This window comes from Lithobates pipiens, unplaced genomic scaffold (assembly GCF_037356315.1).
Source record: "Lithobates pipiens isolate NorthernLeopardFrog02 unplaced genomic scaffold, aLitPip1_a1.2 Scaffold_13, whole genome shotgun sequence".
Classification (NCBI taxonomy): domain Eukaryota; kingdom Metazoa; phylum Chordata; class Amphibia; order Anura; family Ranidae; genus Lithobates; species Lithobates pipiens.
Genome location: NW_027507718.1, coordinates 199,086,424 through 199,105,166, shown reverse-complemented (window position 1 = coordinate 199,105,166; position 18,743 = coordinate 199,086,424). Strand labels below are relative to the sequence as shown.

General features: G+C 42.4%; 1 protein-coding gene across 1 annotated transcript in view; it reads right to left on the bottom strand.

Annotated features, from left to right (window-relative positions):
• Positions 1-18,743, bottom strand: part of GSR (glutathione-disulfide reductase) — a 63,794-nt gene that overhangs the window by 6,180 nt on the left and 38,871 nt on the right. The window contains 4 exon segments of the mRNA XM_077476117.1: positions 8,187-8,320; positions 12,748-12,879; positions 15,206-15,317; positions 17,941-18,099. Coding sequence (XP_077332243.1) covers positions 8,187-8,320; positions 12,748-12,879; positions 15,206-15,317; positions 17,941-18,099 — 537 coding nt within the window.

The following is an 18,743-nucleotide window of genomic DNA, read 5'->3' as shown; positions in this document are numbered from 1 at the left end:
AAGGGAGGTGCAAAAAGGCATGGGATGCCAAGACACCAGCTGAAATCTATCAGTAATCAGAAAGCAATCATTCCCCTTATCAGTGCAAATTAATATCAGCTGGTTCAATCTCAACTATGGCCTATAAAAAGGTGTCTTATTGCCAAGGTGTCACACATGAAACATCTCATGATGGGTAAAAGCAAAGAGCTCTCTCAAGACCTTTGCAAACTTATTGTTGCAAAAAATACTGATGACATTGGTTACAGAAGGATTTCTAAAGTTCGGAGTGTTTCAGTGAGTACTGTTGGGGCCATAATCCGGAAGTGGAAAGAACATAATTTCACCATAAACAGGCCAGAGACCAGGAGCTCCTTGCAATATTTCTGACAGAGGAGTGAAAATAATTATTAGAAGAGTTGTCCAAAGAGCCAAGGGCAACTTGTGGAAAGCTTCAGAAAGACCTGAATTAGCAGATACAATTGTTTCAAAGAAAACAAAAAAAATAAAAAAGGCACTCAACCGCCATGGCCTGTATGCACACTCACCACGCAAGACTCCATATTGCTGAAGAAAAAGCACATTAAATCCCATTTAATATTTGGTGCACCACATTTAGACAAGTCTGAAATACCGTGAGAATATATTCTGGTCAGACGAGACCAAAATTGAACTCTGGTTGCCATAATACACACCATGTTTGGAGGTCAAATGGCATTGCACCTCACCCCAAAAACACCATACCAACAGGGAAGTTTGGAGGTGGGAACATCATGGTGTGGGGCTGTTTTTCAGCATACGGTACTGGCAAACTTCATGTCATTGAAAGGAAGATGGATGGAAAAATGTACCAAGACATTCTCGATAAATATCTGCTGTGATCTACCAGGATGATGAAGATGAAACGAGGATGAACATTTCAGCAAGACAATATACAAAGAAACATGAATTGCCCATGGAACTTTAGTAAAGATTTATTGGTGAATACAATTTCCAACAGATCAAACAAGACAATGATCCCAGACACAAAGCCAAATCTCAATTGGTTTCAAACAAAGAAAATAAAGCTGCTAGAATGACCCAGCCAATCACCCGACTTGAATCCAATAGAAAATCTATGCAAAGATCTAAAAGATCAGAGTTCATAGAAGAGGCCCACGGAACCTTCATACACAGAAGACTGCGTGTGGAAGAATGGGTCAAAAATCACACCCAAGCAATGCATGTGCCTAGTTTCTCCATACAGGAAGCATCTTGAAACTGCCATTACCAACAAATAATTTTGTGCAAAGTATTAAATAAATTTCAGTTAGCGTGTTTAATACTTTTTCCATTTTGTGTCATTCCATTTTATTACACATAACTTCATTTTTTAACTTATTTGTTTTAGTTTCTTTGTTTGTATGGATTGTATGGATTGTTACCAAAATGCGGTAAAATTTTTTAGCTCAACAGCACCTTTAGAAATATATTTACCTAGAAAAATGGTGACGTGTTCAATACTTATTTTACCCGCTACAGAAAACAATAGCGCTGCAGGAGTTATTCTACCCGTGGTGGAAGGAAAGAAAATTTGCATACTCTGGCCTGTCTTGGGTTTCTGTTTATGACTGAAAACTCATATTCTTTTGGTTATACATAGTTACATAGTAGGCAAGGTTGAAAAAAGACACAAGTCCAACACATGTGAAATCTGTGAAAGTGTTGCAAAATACAGATGGAATTGTGCCATTTTGCGCATATAGAATATTTTCCCTTATAGAGTCACTTCACCAATTCAGGACAAACTCACAGGTTGGCTTGTAAGAAAAACCTCCCATAATACTTCCCTTTCTCCCACACCCCTGTCTCTAGAGCCATTTCTCCATTGGAGTCCAAAGCCTATGTAAGCTCTATGTGTAACGGTGTGGAAATTTTACAGGATTACGTTATTCCACCTCTTTTACCAATACAACAGTGTCCAGGCCATATAACTAACCACCCAGGCTCAAGCAAAGGAGGAGCATAAGCAGATGCGGTTTATTTTTTAAGATAAGTTGTCACTTTGTCACATGTACACCTTTAAAGTCATTCTAAAGTGTAACCATTTTATATTTTAATGCATTCCTTGCATTAAGGTAAAATTAGGATTTTTATTACAGCTTACCTGTAAAATCCTTTTCTTGGAGTACATCACGGGACACAGAGCAGCCATATCAAACTGGGTTATACACCACCTATAGGTGAATGGACACTGGCAAACCAAAAAAAAAAAAAAGACAGGAAGTCATCCCCTATATAACCCCTCCTACACAGAAAGTACCTCAGTTTTGTAGCAAGCAATAAACTTCTCAGATAAGAGGGGAGGGATCTCTGTGTTCCATGATGTACTCCAAGAAAAGGCTTTTACAGGCAAGCTGTAGTAAAAATCCTAATTTCTTTATCGTACATCGCGGGACACAGAGCAGCCATAACTAACTAGGACATCCCCAAGAAATGCTCTTTGAGGGAAGGGAACCCATTATGACCAAAGAAATGCCATCAGAACAACAGGATCTATATTGCTGCCTGCAGTACACTGCGTCCAAATGCAATATCCTCCTTAGTCCTAACATCCACTTGATAAAACCTAGTGAATGTATGTACCAAAGTCCAAGTAGCAGCCTTGCAAATCTGAGCCATCGATGCTTGATGACGAACTGCCCATGAAGTACTCACTCTTCTGGTAGCGTATGCTTTTACTGGAAAAGGCGGTGCCTTACCCCTTAAACCATACGCCTGAACAATCACCTGACGGATTAACTGAGAAATAGTTCACTTAGATGCTGCCTGTCCCATCTTGGCAATATAAACAGAACATCAGACTTCCACATCTGAGCTGACATTCTCAGATAGACTCTGATAGCCTGTACTACGTCAAGAGAATGAAATAATCTCTCCTTTGCAGACTGTGGAATCGGAAAAAAGTAAGGTAGAATAATATCCCGATTTAGATGAAAACCAGACACCACCTTGGGAAAAAATTCTGGTTGTGGCTGCAAAACCGCCCTATCCTGGTACAAGATCAAATAAGGTTCTTTACAGGACAGAGTCGCCAACTCCGACACCCTCCTGGCCAACATCACTGCCACCTAGAAAACAAATTTTCTTGTCAAGGGGACTAAAGGAATCTATCGGATAGGCTCAAAGGGCCGTCTCTGTAAAACCCCCAGTGCTAAATTTAAATCCCAAGGGCACAGAGGTGACCTGACTGGTGGAAGCACCCAAACCATCCCCTGTACAAATGTTCGTACTAAGGAGTGAGAAGCAACAGGCCTCTGAAAATAAATTGCCAAGGCCAAGATTTGACCCTTAATTGTACTTAAGGCCAGATTCACATCCACCCCTTTTTGCAGAAAACTCTCCCAATGACATATCTACGGGGGTGCCACCTTCTGGCCTCACACTAGGCAATATAGGATCTCCAGACCCTATAGTAGATATTTCTGTAAAATGGCTTTCTAGCATTCAACATGGTAGATAATACTGACCCAGAAATCCCTTAAGATCCTGGTTTCAATAGCCAAGCCATTAAACTTAGAGACCGTAAAACAGGGTGGAATATTGGACCCTGTGAGAGTGGAAGAACCCAGGGGTTTCCCACCACCAGTCTTACAATCTGTGCGTACCAAGTCCTTCTGGGCCAGGCCGGAGCTACTAGGATTACCACCTTTCTCTCTACCCAGATCCTGCGTAGTAGCCTTAGCAATAGGCAGACTGAGGGGAAGGCGTTTATCAGGAAAAAGGCGTACATCAGTGAAAATTATCACTGAATTATCAGGGCATCTGCCCCTAATGACAGTGGGTCCCTGGTTCTGGACACAAAACTGTCTAATTTCCTGTTGAACCTGGGTGCCAGCAGGTCTACATCTGGACCCCCCCCCCAATCGGTGGCCGATTGATGCAAAGATCTCGGGATTTAGGGACCACTCTCCTGGTATCATCTGCCGGCGACTCAGAAAGTCCGGATGCCAATTCCCCTCCTGGGATAAACACCACCAACAGGGATGGAACAAATCTTACTGCACAAGTCAGCACTTCCTTCTGGGCTGTCTGACTCCTGTTGCCCCCCATGGTGAGTGATATATGCCACACCCGTGGCACTGTCCAACTAGACTCTCACAGGACATCCCTGTAGCCTGAGAGTCCAGAAGGTTAGAGCCAAGCAAGGTGTCCGAACCTCCAAAACATTGATGAGCAAGCTCCTCTTACTACAGGACCACTCTCCCTGGATGGTGGCCTCCTTTAGGATCGCCCCCCCCCCCATCCAGAGAGGCTGCCGTCTGTCATCCCCACCTTCCAGACCATGGGTAAAAAGGACCTTTCCTTTACCAGATTCCTGGTTAACATCCATCAACTGAGACTCTGACACATTCTTAGCCGAAGAGACTGGACCGTCTTGTTTCAGACAGATAGAATGTTGCTCTGAAGTAGTCTGGAGTGAAACTGTGCATAAGGGATTGCTTCGAATCAGGACACCATCTTTCCCAGTAGCCTCATACACAGGCGAATGGAAGGATATCTTTTCCTCTTCATGACCTGGACCTGGACCTTTGACCAATTCAGAACCCAACCCAGATGTTCCAAGAAATGAACTGCCCAAGCTACATTCTGACTCAGGTCTGGAACTGTTTGATCTATCAATAGTAGATCTTCCAGGTACCCTGTAACTGAAATTCCCTGCGATCATGGAACTGCTAATACCGGAGCCAATATCTTTGTGAATACTAGAGAGAGCAGTGGCACAAACTGAAAATGTTGGTTGCCCACCACGAATTGCAGAAACCTTTGATGGGACCTGTAGATTGGCACATGTAGGTACGCATCCTTGATGTCTATGGACGCCAGGAATTCCTCCCAGTGTAAGGAGGCTACCACCAAACGAATTGATTCCATTCAGAAAGAACAAATGACCAGAAATTGATTCAGAGCCTTGAGATCCAGAATAGGCCTTACATCTCCATCTCCAAAAGATCTCTTCTTTTCCAGGTCTACGAGGACATTGGATCTTAGGAGCTGAGAGGGGGAAAGCCCCGGAATTCTATTTTGTACCCCTGAGATACGGTGAGAATAACCCACTTGTCTCAGATCACTTCTTCCCAGGCTTTTCTGAACCTTAATAGCCTCCCCCCACCTGCGTGAGTGGGGGCGCTCCTTCATAAGGAAGGCTTGGGTCTAACCTTAGGGGGTCTCTGGGCCCAGGACTATTTATGCCCCTTGCCTTGAGTCTTTCCCCTAGAGCCAGAAGGCTGAGGCCCTTGATAATGCCTGAAATTATAAGTGCTGGGTACAGAAGCACTAGGCCCATTGAAAGAGGGTCGTCTGCACTTCTTCTTGACCGGCAGAAGTGCACTCTTACTTCCTTAAATCTTCTGGATATATTTATCCAGGTCCTCTCCAAATAGACATTCTCTGTGAAAGGGAAAACCAGCTAGTAATTTTTTGCAGGGTGAATCCTACGCATATGTACTGATAGCAGAGCCAACCGAGACATCTGTTGTATGGAATCTTTAAGGGCACCCACCGTGAAACATAAGGCCCAAGGTAATTCTGCCAAATCCTCCACAGATACCCATTGATCAGGAACAGTCTTAGTTACCCACTTCACTTGGTGCTTTAAAGACTGACAGTTACTTATAGCTGCTACTGCCGGTTGTACAGCAGACCCAGAAATAGAAAATTAAGTTTTTAATAAAGACTCCAATTTCTTAACTGCTGGATCCTTAAACACCAGGGCATTATCTACAGGACAGGTGAGACTCGTATTCACCGAAGTGTCCATAGATGGCATGCTTCATTAAAAAATAAATTAAAAAAAATTCCTCCATAGGGTGCAAAAGTGAAAACCTCTTAGGAGGAATAAACAACGTATCTGTCTGATCCCAGTCAGCATACGTGATCTGCTCTAGTAACGGATGCAAGAGAAAAGCCTGTGAACTCTGTGAGGCCGAAGAGATCCTAAAGAAGAAAAGGAAACTTCAGGGACCTCCACAGGCAGGTAATTTGAAACCTGATCGGACCATCTCCATGAGGGACTGGATTAGCAGTCTCTGGGATCGAGAGGATGAAAATGGTTCAATCATACCTGCTATTTTTCCTTCTAACGCAGCTAAAACTGATGCCAAGTCGTCCTTTGTAACGTAGGTTGAGGCAGAAGCATTAGCTGTTGCTACAATGCCCAACATCCGTAATGGCTCAGACTGGCCAGTTGCCTCACGTCTTTCGGGAATTCTAAACACAGCAGATGTAAGGCTAACATCCTCCAATAATGATGGTGGTGCATTTGCACCACTTCCTGCTGTGTCTCCCCCCACTCCTCTTCCCGGGAGCCTAAGACAAAATATCTTTGAGGTGAAAGCAACCCCACCTTTATGCACTTCAACTTCTCTTACAGCTTTTACAGAACCTGTGGTGCCCTGGTCCATCCACCTACAGTGACTGATGTGCCCAGCTGATGCTGCTCTGTGTCCCTTCCAGCCTTCTTACAGAAGCCCAGGGCTGGGACTGCTCCTAATATGGCTGCTTCTGTATGTCCGTTGTTCTGTGTCACTCTCACGCCCCTCCTACGTGCAAAACCTTTGTGCACGTTTTTGTGCGTGCCCCCTCCGACCATAAACAGCGGTGGAAAAGGGCCATTGAAGGCGCCGGTGTGAAAACCAGATGCATAGAGGCGGTGGGGAATCCTAAAGAACCACCCGCCTCCTAATAGAATCAACTTGGCTGAACGCTCCACAGAGAATTGCCTCCATCCGCACAACACTGCTCCCGGCAGATAGAAAATGATGACACTTTTTGTTTTAAAAAAAAAATAAAAACCAAGTTAAGAGACTGAAAATACAATTTACGGTTTCACAAGTGCAAGAAAGGTTCTTTTACAACACTTACCAGTCCCACTGCAGGATTCTGCTTAAAAGCTAGATTCCAATCTTCCCCCATTACGGCGGCTCTCTGTCTCTAGGACCTTCAAGGACCGGGTCCCCTTGAATACCATATCCCTTGGACCTGTAAAGCACCCTGCCGGAACTCCTTTGGGGTCTTTTATTTTTTTACCAAAGTCCAGATCTCCCAAGATCCAGTGCCCAAAGGGTCACATTACAGGCAATACCACGTAATCTTCTTGTGTAACGGGGTTCGGGTACCCTCCATTTTGGTGTATTACCATTTGGATGCATCCCAATTATATAGCCATTTAAATCCTTCAGGATCTGTTCCAGGACCATCTTCTTAGCTAGCTCATGGAGAGCTTCTTCAAACTGTGACGATCACCTTGAAGACACCGGCGAAAAACGGAGGTACTTTCTGTGTAGGAGGGGTTATATAGGGGAGTATCCATTCACCTATAGTTGGCGTGTAACCCAGTTAGTTATGGTTGCTCTGTCTCTCATGATGTACGGTAAAGAAAAATTTTTAGGCATCAGTATCCCACCTCATCCCCCTTTTACTTACCTGAGCCCTCATTTGATCCATTGCAACGAACGTCTGCAGCACTTCACTTCCTGGTCTCACTAAGCAAGAGAGAGTGGGGCAGAGTCCCGCTGTCTGTGTCAATAGACACAGGCAGTGAGACTCTGGAGGGAGCACCCACAAATTCTCTGATAGAAAACGCCTTTCTATGGGGGGCACACAGTGCATGGGCGCGGGGGGTGGGGTGTAGGGCTGTATGGAGCAAGGACCAGGATATCTGACAAGAGGAGGTTGGGGGGGGAAACCTGTTTGTGATTTAAAAAAAAACTAAAAAACAAAAACAAAAAATAAACTTATGCCGGCCATACACGGTTCGAATTTCCAAATAATTTTCTTTCGAAAATCGTATCTAAGAATTTTCGTATGAATTTCGCACCATTAGTGGGCTGTAGCAACAGACGATTTTCGTGTGGAAATCTAATTTGAGAAATCGGACATGTTGGAAATTTTTTGAAAAACGAACGATTTTCTAATCAATGATGGGAGAATCGGGCGAGAAATGTAATAAGAAAAGAACATTTACGGAGAGAAATTTTCTGTAGCAACATGAGGTGAAATTGAAGGCTTGGTCAGCCGAATTTCGAAAATCAATGGTGGCACCATCGGATCACAAAAAAACGAATTTTCTGATTTTGAAAAGAAAATTTGTTCGAAATTCGACCATGTATGGCCTGCATAAGCCTTTACAAACACTTTAAATTTGACAAACCAAACCATTATCTCACCTTTTCTTCTTTGTCAATGCAGACCAACTTCATGACACATTTTGTTTTCCTCTTGGTAACAGCATGGTACATCGGTGAAAAAGAGGTAGTGTAAATCTTGACATTATCTCTGCCCTTGGCCTGTACTGCTTCCTCTAAAATGGAAAAATAATTAGGAAAACTTAGATGATTATGGTTAACATTTTGGAGCCTCCATTCCCCCCCAAGCAGATATTGTATAAAATGTCTGTGGTAATGCAAAATTCCAGATGAACGTATAGAATTACTGAACAGTAACTTTTCATGTAATGAAGGAATTTCTATATGGTAAAAGAAAAAAGTAAATTGTCAATTTTTAAGCACTTTCAGCAGCGGAGATGATAACTTAATCACTGAGTATTCAGCTTCTTATTCCTTACCTATGTTCCCACTTAAAGAGGAGCTGCACTTTTTAAAAAAAATATTAACACTTACCTAAATATTGACACTTACCTGTGCCAGGGTCCAGCGATGTCGGCGGCAGATGACGAGCAATCGTTCATCTCTCTACTGTCCCCGCCGCCATCCTCTTTCAGGGAATCGGGAAGTGAAGCATTGCGGCTTCACTGCCCGGTTCCCTACTGTGCATGCACGAGTCGCGCTGCGCGTGTCTACTGGTCCCCTCTGTGTCTTTCCCAGAACACAACGGGGCGGCGGGGCATCTGCGGCGATCTTGTCCCGGAAGTGGGTGCAGATACCTGGATTATCCAAGTATTTGCACCCCCCTCCCCCCTGAAAGGTGCCGATTGTGGCACCGGAGGGGGGGAGAGATCAGATGAGCGGAACTTCCACTTCCGGGTGGATGTCCGCTTTAAAAGTGCTTGTAAACCCACAAACCCAAAAACAAAACTAAAAACCCTGCAAGACAAAGGCATAATGAGCTAGTATGCATAGCATACTAGCTCATTATGAAATACCTTAGATTGAACCCCCCGCAGCGGTCCCGGCACACTGCTCTTCCCGGCAACATGTCTCCCGGAGTTATTTCCGGGCTGTGCAGCCTCTGGCGCTGTGGTTGGCTGGAGCCACGATGACGGCACTCCTGCGCATGCGCGTGGGCACCACCAGTAACAGCATTTTAGCTGAAGCAATGGCACGAATGGGCACATGCACACGGAAGCCGTTGCTTCAGTGCGCATGTGCCGATGCTGATACAGGGGATATTGATGATGATGATGATGATACAGGGGATATCTTCTAAACTGTGCAGCTTTAGGAGATATGTACGGTAGCTACAGGTAAGCCTTATTATAGGCTTACCTGTAGTGAAAAGTGGTTTGTAAGGGTTTACAACCACTTTAAGTTGGTGCCATGACTGCTGCCCCTGGTTCCTGTTTCAGGGTGGCTCCTTTCTTTTGCAGTGTCCTATGGAGTCACTCTTGCATCCAGGGACTAGAATTGCATCAATAAAAACACACAGCCCACTGGCACTAACCACAGACACTCTCCTGCTCTTGCTCTTCCTCCCTCCTTTCTCCAGGTTAACAGATTGGCTCCTGACTATACTATATATAAGACTGGATTGTTCAGGGACGCAGCACTGATAGAGCAGGAGCCACTAGCATTGAAAGATATAAACTGCAAGTGCTGGGGCAAGAATTTTAACAATTAGTTTACTGGGGAATGTTTATTTTATTGTGCTCAATGTGTTCAACTAAAAAAAAAGGTAAGGGTTATAAAAAGGAAATCGAATTCAACCAATAATGTTATAGAAATGATGATTATGTGTAAAAGTGTACTCAACAATTTTTTTTCTCTCTCTCTCTCTCTATAGACTGATGGAAGTAGCGCAAATCAGCCAGCTATGTTGCAGACTCATAACATAGTGTACCTATAGCATACATCCTCGCCTATTTTACTGATAAGGAGATATCCAAGATCAGAAGAGATGAATATTTAAATAATTCACATTGATACATTTTGAATCCACTCATTAGGCCCCTTTCACCTGAGCAGACATATGTCAGTTGACACCCACTGCTCCACAGAGAGCAATGGATGGTCCAATTGGGTCCTCCTGTCAGTTTTTTAGGCAGACCCGATCGGACCATTCATTGCCCTCTATGAAGCAGCGGTTTCAACGGACGTGTCCATTGACACCCACCGACATCCAATTAGCTAAAAAGAGATGGATGGGAATAATTTCCCATTCGTATAGTGGATCGGATGGCTAACTGCTGTAAATGGACAGATAGCCCGCTTACATCTGACTGCCAATAGAGGACAGCGGTCTGTGTCTGCTCTGCATAAGCAGTGCTGACAAGCCTCCATCTGTTCAGCATATAGTTTGCCACTGTGCAGATGAACTCCTGGCAGAGTCTGTCCCATGTGAAAGGGGCCTTATTTTATTGTATCAGCAAGAATTTGTTTTTATTGTTATTCTGAACTTCTGCTTTAAAGAGGAAGGAAACTCCTGTGCATAAATTGTACCTATATGTGCAAGGATGTGTCCCTTAACCATTGGCTTTAGTTTGTCCTTTGCTATAACTTAGTGATTCTTTAACATTGGCTTTTTAGCTGACAAGTCTTAATATGTGGCAACACTGTTATCACAGAAAAGATAATACTAAGCGTGAGAAAGATAATTGTAGTTAGTTTGGCAATACAACCAGAAAATGTTTACAAAATATAATCATAAATACTGATAAATATGTCTGGGACCTAATTGAACCAAACTTTAAAGTGGTTGTAAACCCTTACAAACTACTTTGACCTACAGGTAAGCCTATATTAAGGCTGACCTGTAGGTCCAGGAAATATCTCCTAAACCTACACAGTTTATGAGATATTTACAAAAAGACAGGCACCACTGTCTACAGCGTATGCGACGTAGACAGCGGCGCGCAGGCGCACTGAGTATGCCGCTGCTAACGGCGATATGCCGTTAGAGGCGGCTCCTGTGCGCATGCACAGTGCCGGAGCAGCGATACCCAGAAGAAGATGGACGCCCCGTGCTACAGGGGACAGCGGTGCGATGCATAGTAGTCCATTATGCTTTACCTTTGCAGGGAGACAAAGAGGAAGTAAACCCAACAGGGTTTACTTCCTCTTTAAGATTGTACAATAATACACAAATATATACTTTAAGAAGATGTGTATTAATTACTAACAGGTGTTAAGAGTGACAAACATATGTGTATAAACAATTCTATGAAAGTGAGTTTATCTTTAATGATGACAAGCAATGAGTGGACATTTTTCTATTGGTTTAATGTTGTAAACATCGCTTGGTCGCATCCTAATATATTGGATTTAAGATACTAAACCAGGAAATAAAGGTTGCGTTTTGACTTCAGTCTACATAGCTCTCCACAGAGCTGTGTGTGTGTCTGAGAATGTGGAATGGAGAGTGCCGGCACAGGTTAGTATAGGAGTGATACATAGGATGGGAACTACATCTTTAATGATAGAGAGATACTATCAACCTGTTGTAAGTCAGGTTATTGTAACCTTTTGATAGGTAAGCCTATAATAATGCTTACCCATAGGTACTGTATAACATACGTTTAGGAGATATTTACATTACATGCAGCCAATTAAGTCATTGGTGCATGCGCTCTGAAGGAACGGCCACCCATGCCGTTCCTTCAGATACGTGTGCCGTAAATGACAGCTCCCCTGCACATGCAGGGGAGTAACATCACCGATGCTTCGGCCTGTCACAGGGCCAGAGTCTGTGGACCTGGAAGAAAGACCAGGTGAAGATGGATGCTGCCTATAGCAAGTAAATTGCATCACTGGAGGGCTTTGTTTTCAGGTAAGTTTAACATAATGTGCTAGTATACATTGCATACTAGCACATTATGCCTTTACCTTGCAGGTCCTAAAAAAAAAAAAAAAAAAAAAAAAAAAACTTTAAAGTAGTTTTAAACCAATAACCAAAAATGGAATATATTTCAGCTCACTATTCATTAGATGTGGTGGCTGCCAACCATAGGCACTATTGTTCCTTCTACTGAGCTCAGATGCCATGTAATTTTTTTACTCCAACGCAGCCTCCCATTGATGATGGGGCATTTTCTACTCCCATTGGCCACTGTCAAGCTCCCCTAAAATCTGAAAGATAGTTATGTGGCACATTAGTCTGTAGACCCCTGCCCTAGACTAAGTGACACTTCCAGCTACCCCCTGTAAAAACAGACACTGACACTAATACTGAAAGAAGGCCAACCCGAATGACCAGCCACAATCCCCAACGACTGATAGAGAACACCCGCAAGCAACAGAATCATCCCACTTCCCTCTCCCTGGATTGATGACTGCTTTTTTTTTTTCACTGGACAGATGCTCCAGTCCTGCATTACCCCACATAGATAGCAATCCATGAAAATTACAAAAATATGTACCTTATATTTTACTTTAATTAAATATGTAGGCTGCCATTGCTGACCTCATTCTGAACATGCCGATTGCCTGGCTGTGAATGACTTTAAATACTTTAATGTAGATTACAGACCATCTTCTATATACTCTACAGCAAGACACTGTACAGTACTTTTCTAAACATGAGCTGCTTTTTGTATATATACACAGTACGTCTTACCTTCTGTGAGGCCAACAGTCCCAATTGGAGGGTGGCTAAAGACCACTGTTGGAATATTGTTATAGTCAAGCTTGGAATCTTCTTTCCCTTCAAATAATCTGTGAGCCAATCTTCTTCCAGCTGCAATGGCAACTAAAAGTGGAATGCATGAATATTATGTTGATATTTATGCTGAAATCATACATTAAAAAAGTGTTAGGACTATGACAAGACTTTTTTGTAATGTGAGGCACTATGCTCAAAACCCAACCAAAGTAAGAAAAATCTAAATAAAAAAAATGTGTGTATATGTAGATATATATATATATATATATATATATATATATATACACACACACATATATATATATATATATATATATATATATATACACATATATATATATACACACACACACACACACACACACTGTACTAAAAACCTCTATTTTAATCTTGTGGCCAGTGTGTGAACTCCAGGCACAAACATGTTAGTTATTCAAACATATTCCCCAATGGCTACAGAGCATATAATGTATCTTTTGTGCACCGAGTGCCTTTGCAGACCCAGATACTATCCTGTAAAAGCAGCGATGACATCACTGTGCTGCACTTAGACTGTGCAAAAAGTAGAGGTGTGGGAGGGGCCCAGCATTACTGGAAGCTATAGTACAGAGGCAAAGTTTCATAGTGCATAGATGTGGAAGATGTACACCAAGATTCACATGCCTCAGGTATTTAGACCAGTGGTCATCAACCCTGTCCTCAGGGCCCACTAACAGGCTAGGTTTTATGTATTACCTTGGGGAGATGCAGACTAAAATACTGCAATCACTAAGCAGAAAATTATATCACCTGTGATACATTTCAGTTATCTTGCAAACCTGGCCTGTTAATGGGCCCTGAGGACAGGGTTGATGACCACTGATTTAGACAATATTTACTCATCTTAGAGTCCAATTTTGTCACTACAGTCCAATTATGACGGGGCAGTCCAATAGATGAACTCCAGGTATGTTTTGTATTGCATAGTTAGAATTGTCCTTCTTAGACCAATGTAAGTATGCATATGCCATTCCTGAGGGATCACTGTAGAAGCAGAGAATCACTGTAGTAGTAGTAGCAGCCACTACCGCAAATGCTGCTATTCTCCAGTTCCTGTGCCTACTGCATAGTAATCACTGAAGTCACTCGCTTGGAATAGGCGACATTCAAAGGAACACCATGCATTTCTCTCAATAAATGCAAGGCATTCTCTAATTGGACATGGTGGAGATTTTATTGTCACCGCCCCCCATCTCTGCCTTGTCAAATCAGAGAATGTTTTGCATTCAGTGAGAAAAATGCAAGGCGTTTTGTGAATGGTGCCTGTGTTGAGCAAATGACTCCTGTGGCTACTATGCAAAAGGCCAGCTGCTCAGCACAAGACCTGGAAGACAGCGGCGATCACTGTAGTAGCAGAAGCTACTATAGCGATTTTCCACTTCCACAGCAGCTTCTCAGGTATGGCATATGCACACTTACATTGGTCCAACCTGGACAAATTTAACTATGCAATAAAATCCATACCTAATGTGCAGCTTCAATATCATCAGAGCTGTGTTCCTCAAGGGACTCTGAGATAAGGATTTTACATTGGGTACAAAAACTGTGAGGGACACAGCTCTGATAATATCAAGCACGAAAGAGTTATACTGCCTTCTTGCATAATATCCTTAGATCTAAGCCCCTCAATGGACTCTTAGAAAATAATTTTACGGACAGTACAAAAATCCTATTACTCTGTTTTTTGACTCAAACAATGAAGCTCTCTATTCTTTTTCTATATAGATTTGATACAAAGTGTCCCCTTGTAGTTCCTTGCCACTCTGCTTAAGTTCCCAGCCAACCAACATGCAGGACAGTTATATACACTGGGGTGGAGTGTTACAGAGAGTGTGCTAGTATGAAAAAGTTGTGTCCTTTACAAAGTGACCCCTTTATTTTTAGAGGTTTAGATTGTTTTAAATAAATACACAGGTAAAATTAAAGAATCTGCTTTGTAATTCCACCACAACCTTCCAAAAATGATTACATTCTTAACTGTAGTGTAGAGCAATGCTTCTTCACACAGATGTAGAAGAAAGGGCTACGTGATCTTGTCAGCTGTGCACAGTCGGTAAAAAAGAGCAATAAATATGGCAAGAAAACATTTCTTGTACCTTCTATAGGCAGTATTTGATTAAATAATTTCCTTATTAGCACTTAAAATGTGCCAAAACACAGAGCAAAGGGTACTGTATATACTTCTTCGATAAAAGGATTGTGCTGCATAAATACCTAGATTGTAAGCTCTAACGAGCAGGGCTCTCCGATTCCCCCCTGTATTGAAATTCTACTGTCTGCCCCAATGTTGTAAAGCGCTGCGTAAGCTGTCGGCGCTATATAAATCTTGTATAATAATAATAATAATAATAATAATAAATAAAAGAATTATTACCAGGGGTCAATAGTGCTCTTCCACATACATCCCCTACAGCATAAATTCCTTTTCGACTGGTGTTCTGGAACTCATCCACTACAATGTGACCTTTTTCATCTAACTGAAGACCCTGTAAGATAAAACAATTACACACTGAACCAAAATTCAGAATCTAAATTATGAAAGACATAAATATTATTTAAATAAGGCCTGTTTTACACAGACTTCAGTTTATACAAGAGCAGTGTGAACAGAAAGCTTTGACAAAGCATTTACAGAGCTTTCAGCAAGCTCTGTTGAAGCTTTTAAAGTACCAGTTCAGCTCCAGTTTGTAATTGTTGAACAGAGATCCTAATGGGAGTGTTGATTGCCACTTTAAACAAGCTGCTAGCAGGCTTCAACACTTCTTAAAGCTTGTTGAAAGTCTGCTGAAGTCTGTTATCAGCTTGCTTAAAGTGACAATCAATATTTACAAACTAGAGCTGAATGGTACTTTAACCAGTTCAGCCCCCGGTAGATTTGGTTGCTGAATGACCGGGGCATTTTTATGATTCTGCACTGCATCACTTTAACTGACAATTGCCCGGTCGTGCGACGATGCACCCAAACAAAACTGACGTCCCTTTTTTCTTTTGGTGGTATTTGATCGCCTCTAGGTTTTTATTTTTTTGTGCTATAAACAAAAAAAGAGTGACAATTTATTGGTTTGCGCAAAAGTTATAGCATCTACATAATAGGGGATAGACTTATGGTATTTTTATTGTTTTTTACTAGTAATGGCGGCGATCTGTGATTTTTATCGGGACTGCAATATTATGGCAGACACATCGGACACTTTTGACACATTTTTGGGACCATTGGCATTTATACAGTGATCAGTGCTATAAAAATGCACTGATTATTGTAAAAATCTCACTGGCAGGGAAGGGGTTAATTGTGTTCCCTGCTACGTGTTTCTAACTGAAGGGGGAGGGGACTGACTCAAGGAAATGACAGATCGTGGTTCCTAACTAATAGGAACACACAATCTGTCACTCCTCTCAGAACAGGGATTTGTGTGTTTACACACACACTTCCCTGTTCTGCCTCTCGGGCTCGCGATCGCTCGTGGCCATCGAGACCATTGGTCATGAGCATCGGCACCCCCGCAGTGCAGCGGGCGCACGCACGTGCCTGCTATCCCGATTGCCAACGTATAGCTACGATGGTTCACGGGATCGTGCCGACCTGCTGCAGTAAAATGATGGTGGCCGAACGGCAAGGGGTTAAAAGCTTCAACAAAATTTGCTAAAAGCTTTCCAAATGCCTTGTCAAAGCTTGCTGTTCACACTTCTCTTGTACAAGCTAAAGCATGTAGGAAATAGGCCTTTATTTATTTATTAAAATAAACATAAAAGGTAGTATATCTTTCATTGGAACAAATACATTCAGGGCCAGTGTCGGTTCACACTTAAATTGCACAGGAACACGGTCTGCGTCCTTGTGCGATTCAGTGTGGGGCGATTTTCAGCCCATTCATGCTCTACTTTTAAAAACACACTGCAACCGGATTACATGGTACTGCAGATCCAATGCAGGCAAGCACACTGCATTGGCAATCTGAGTTTGGGGTGTTATTAGAAATACATTGACACCCACAGCAGAAAACACGGATTTAAGGCACCACATTCTGGCATAAACAGGCCCTCAAATAAATTTTATTTTTTTGTTAGTGTTTGTAAACCTATATATATATATATATATATATATATATATATATATATATATATATATATATATATATATACTCTGTTCCTTTAAAGCATGTTAAATAGCACAGTGCTTGTGCTATGTAATTTGTCCCTTTGTATGATGTGAAATACCTGGCTGATCCTGCTAGTTCCTGTGTCCCCATCTCTGCTGACCATGATAATCATGGCTCCTGACCCATGACACCCTAGCTGCAGGCTCCTGATGCTCGTGCAACTCTGCAAGGGGGCGGATACATATAGAAGAGGCCGCGTGATGGCCAGAGCTCATACGATGGGGGAGGAATTCTGAAAGGGGCAGATGTATTATTGAGAAGCGTGTTAGGGGCGGATGCCTACAGAAGAGGCCGTATTTTACAATGATGGGCAGAGCTGATAAGGGCAGGTAGTTGAATGTCGATGGGCAGGTTACATACATAACACAAGCAATTTCAATACTTTCCAGAGTAAATTTTTATTATGCTTATATCTTAACCCACTCTTCTGTAGGCATCCGCCCCTTACGGATTTGCACGAGCATCGGGAGCATGTGGCACAATGTAGTCTTAATTGCGCAGGTGCTGTGTACAGCTGATCAACAATTGTTCATGCTCGGAGACTTTCAGTGGCTCCTTTGTCCTCCATACTGCACAAGTGCTGCGCCTGCGCAATACAGGGCAGGCATTATCCGACAGGGGACCTTTCTCGTCAGAACACTGGCTGATGTCAGAGGGTAATCTCAGCCCCTCCCTTTGCATTCTTCTTCTGAGCAGAGGAAAGACACAGACAACAAGTTATTGCTGTGAGATAAGGTACTTACAATTAGAATTAAAAAAAACAAAAACTGACAAACGGTGCTATAGCTCTAGAGGGGATGGCAGTGTTTTATCATCCTGACTTTACAACCACTATAACGGGGCAAATATTTTTTTTGTTAACATATAAAAATTATCTGCCAGAAAAATCTATGAAATGCCAAAATATTTTCTGTGTTTTAGGCTTTTATTTCCATAAGTAGGTTCTTACCAGGTAGTTCAGGTTCAAACCCTCAGTGTTTGGATCTCTTCCAATAGCCCAGAGTAAGCAGTCAACATCTTGGATAGTTCTCACTGTTGGCTTGCGTCCTGGCACAGAGCACAGTACACTGATCTCTAGACCTTTATCAGTCTTTTTAACAGATTTTACCTACAGAAAACAACAAAGCCCCAAATGTTTTTAAAAAGAATAAAAAAAAATATAAAAAAATAGAGGGCTATAAAGCTCTGTTTTGTTAACACTTGCATATTTCCAAATACAGTATGTAGCAAAGGAAACAATGAACAGTCTCAGAACCTTCAACAGCAACACCTCAACCATCTAAATCCCCACCCCCAACTATCTAATAAAGTCGCCAAACTCAACCAGGGTTCCTCCAGATGCTGGCAGGGTTGTCTTGATCTGTGGCTGGTTGGCCTCCCATTTAATGGTGCCTACATAGTCCCGGCATGCAGCCTGTTGCAACCAGACCCTAATTCAGGCATGCAGCCTGGGTGGCCAAGAACACCACTTGGCAGAGCTACCAAAGGGTGGCATTATAACAATCACTGTAAGGAGGGCATTCTTCCCCACCATTGCAAAATTTCATGTCAGCAGGGGATCCCAAACACCTGAAAATTTTTCAAGGGTTTGTCTTGGATAAAATGGCTGAGAAAGACTGGCTAAACTGTTAATATAGCACAGACATAATTCAAACCAATTATATATCTTCTAATAGTATTGTTTCTGAAGCATTAAGTTGGTAGTTTCCAGAGTACTAGGCCTTAGGTGTAAAATCCACCAATCAGACTCCT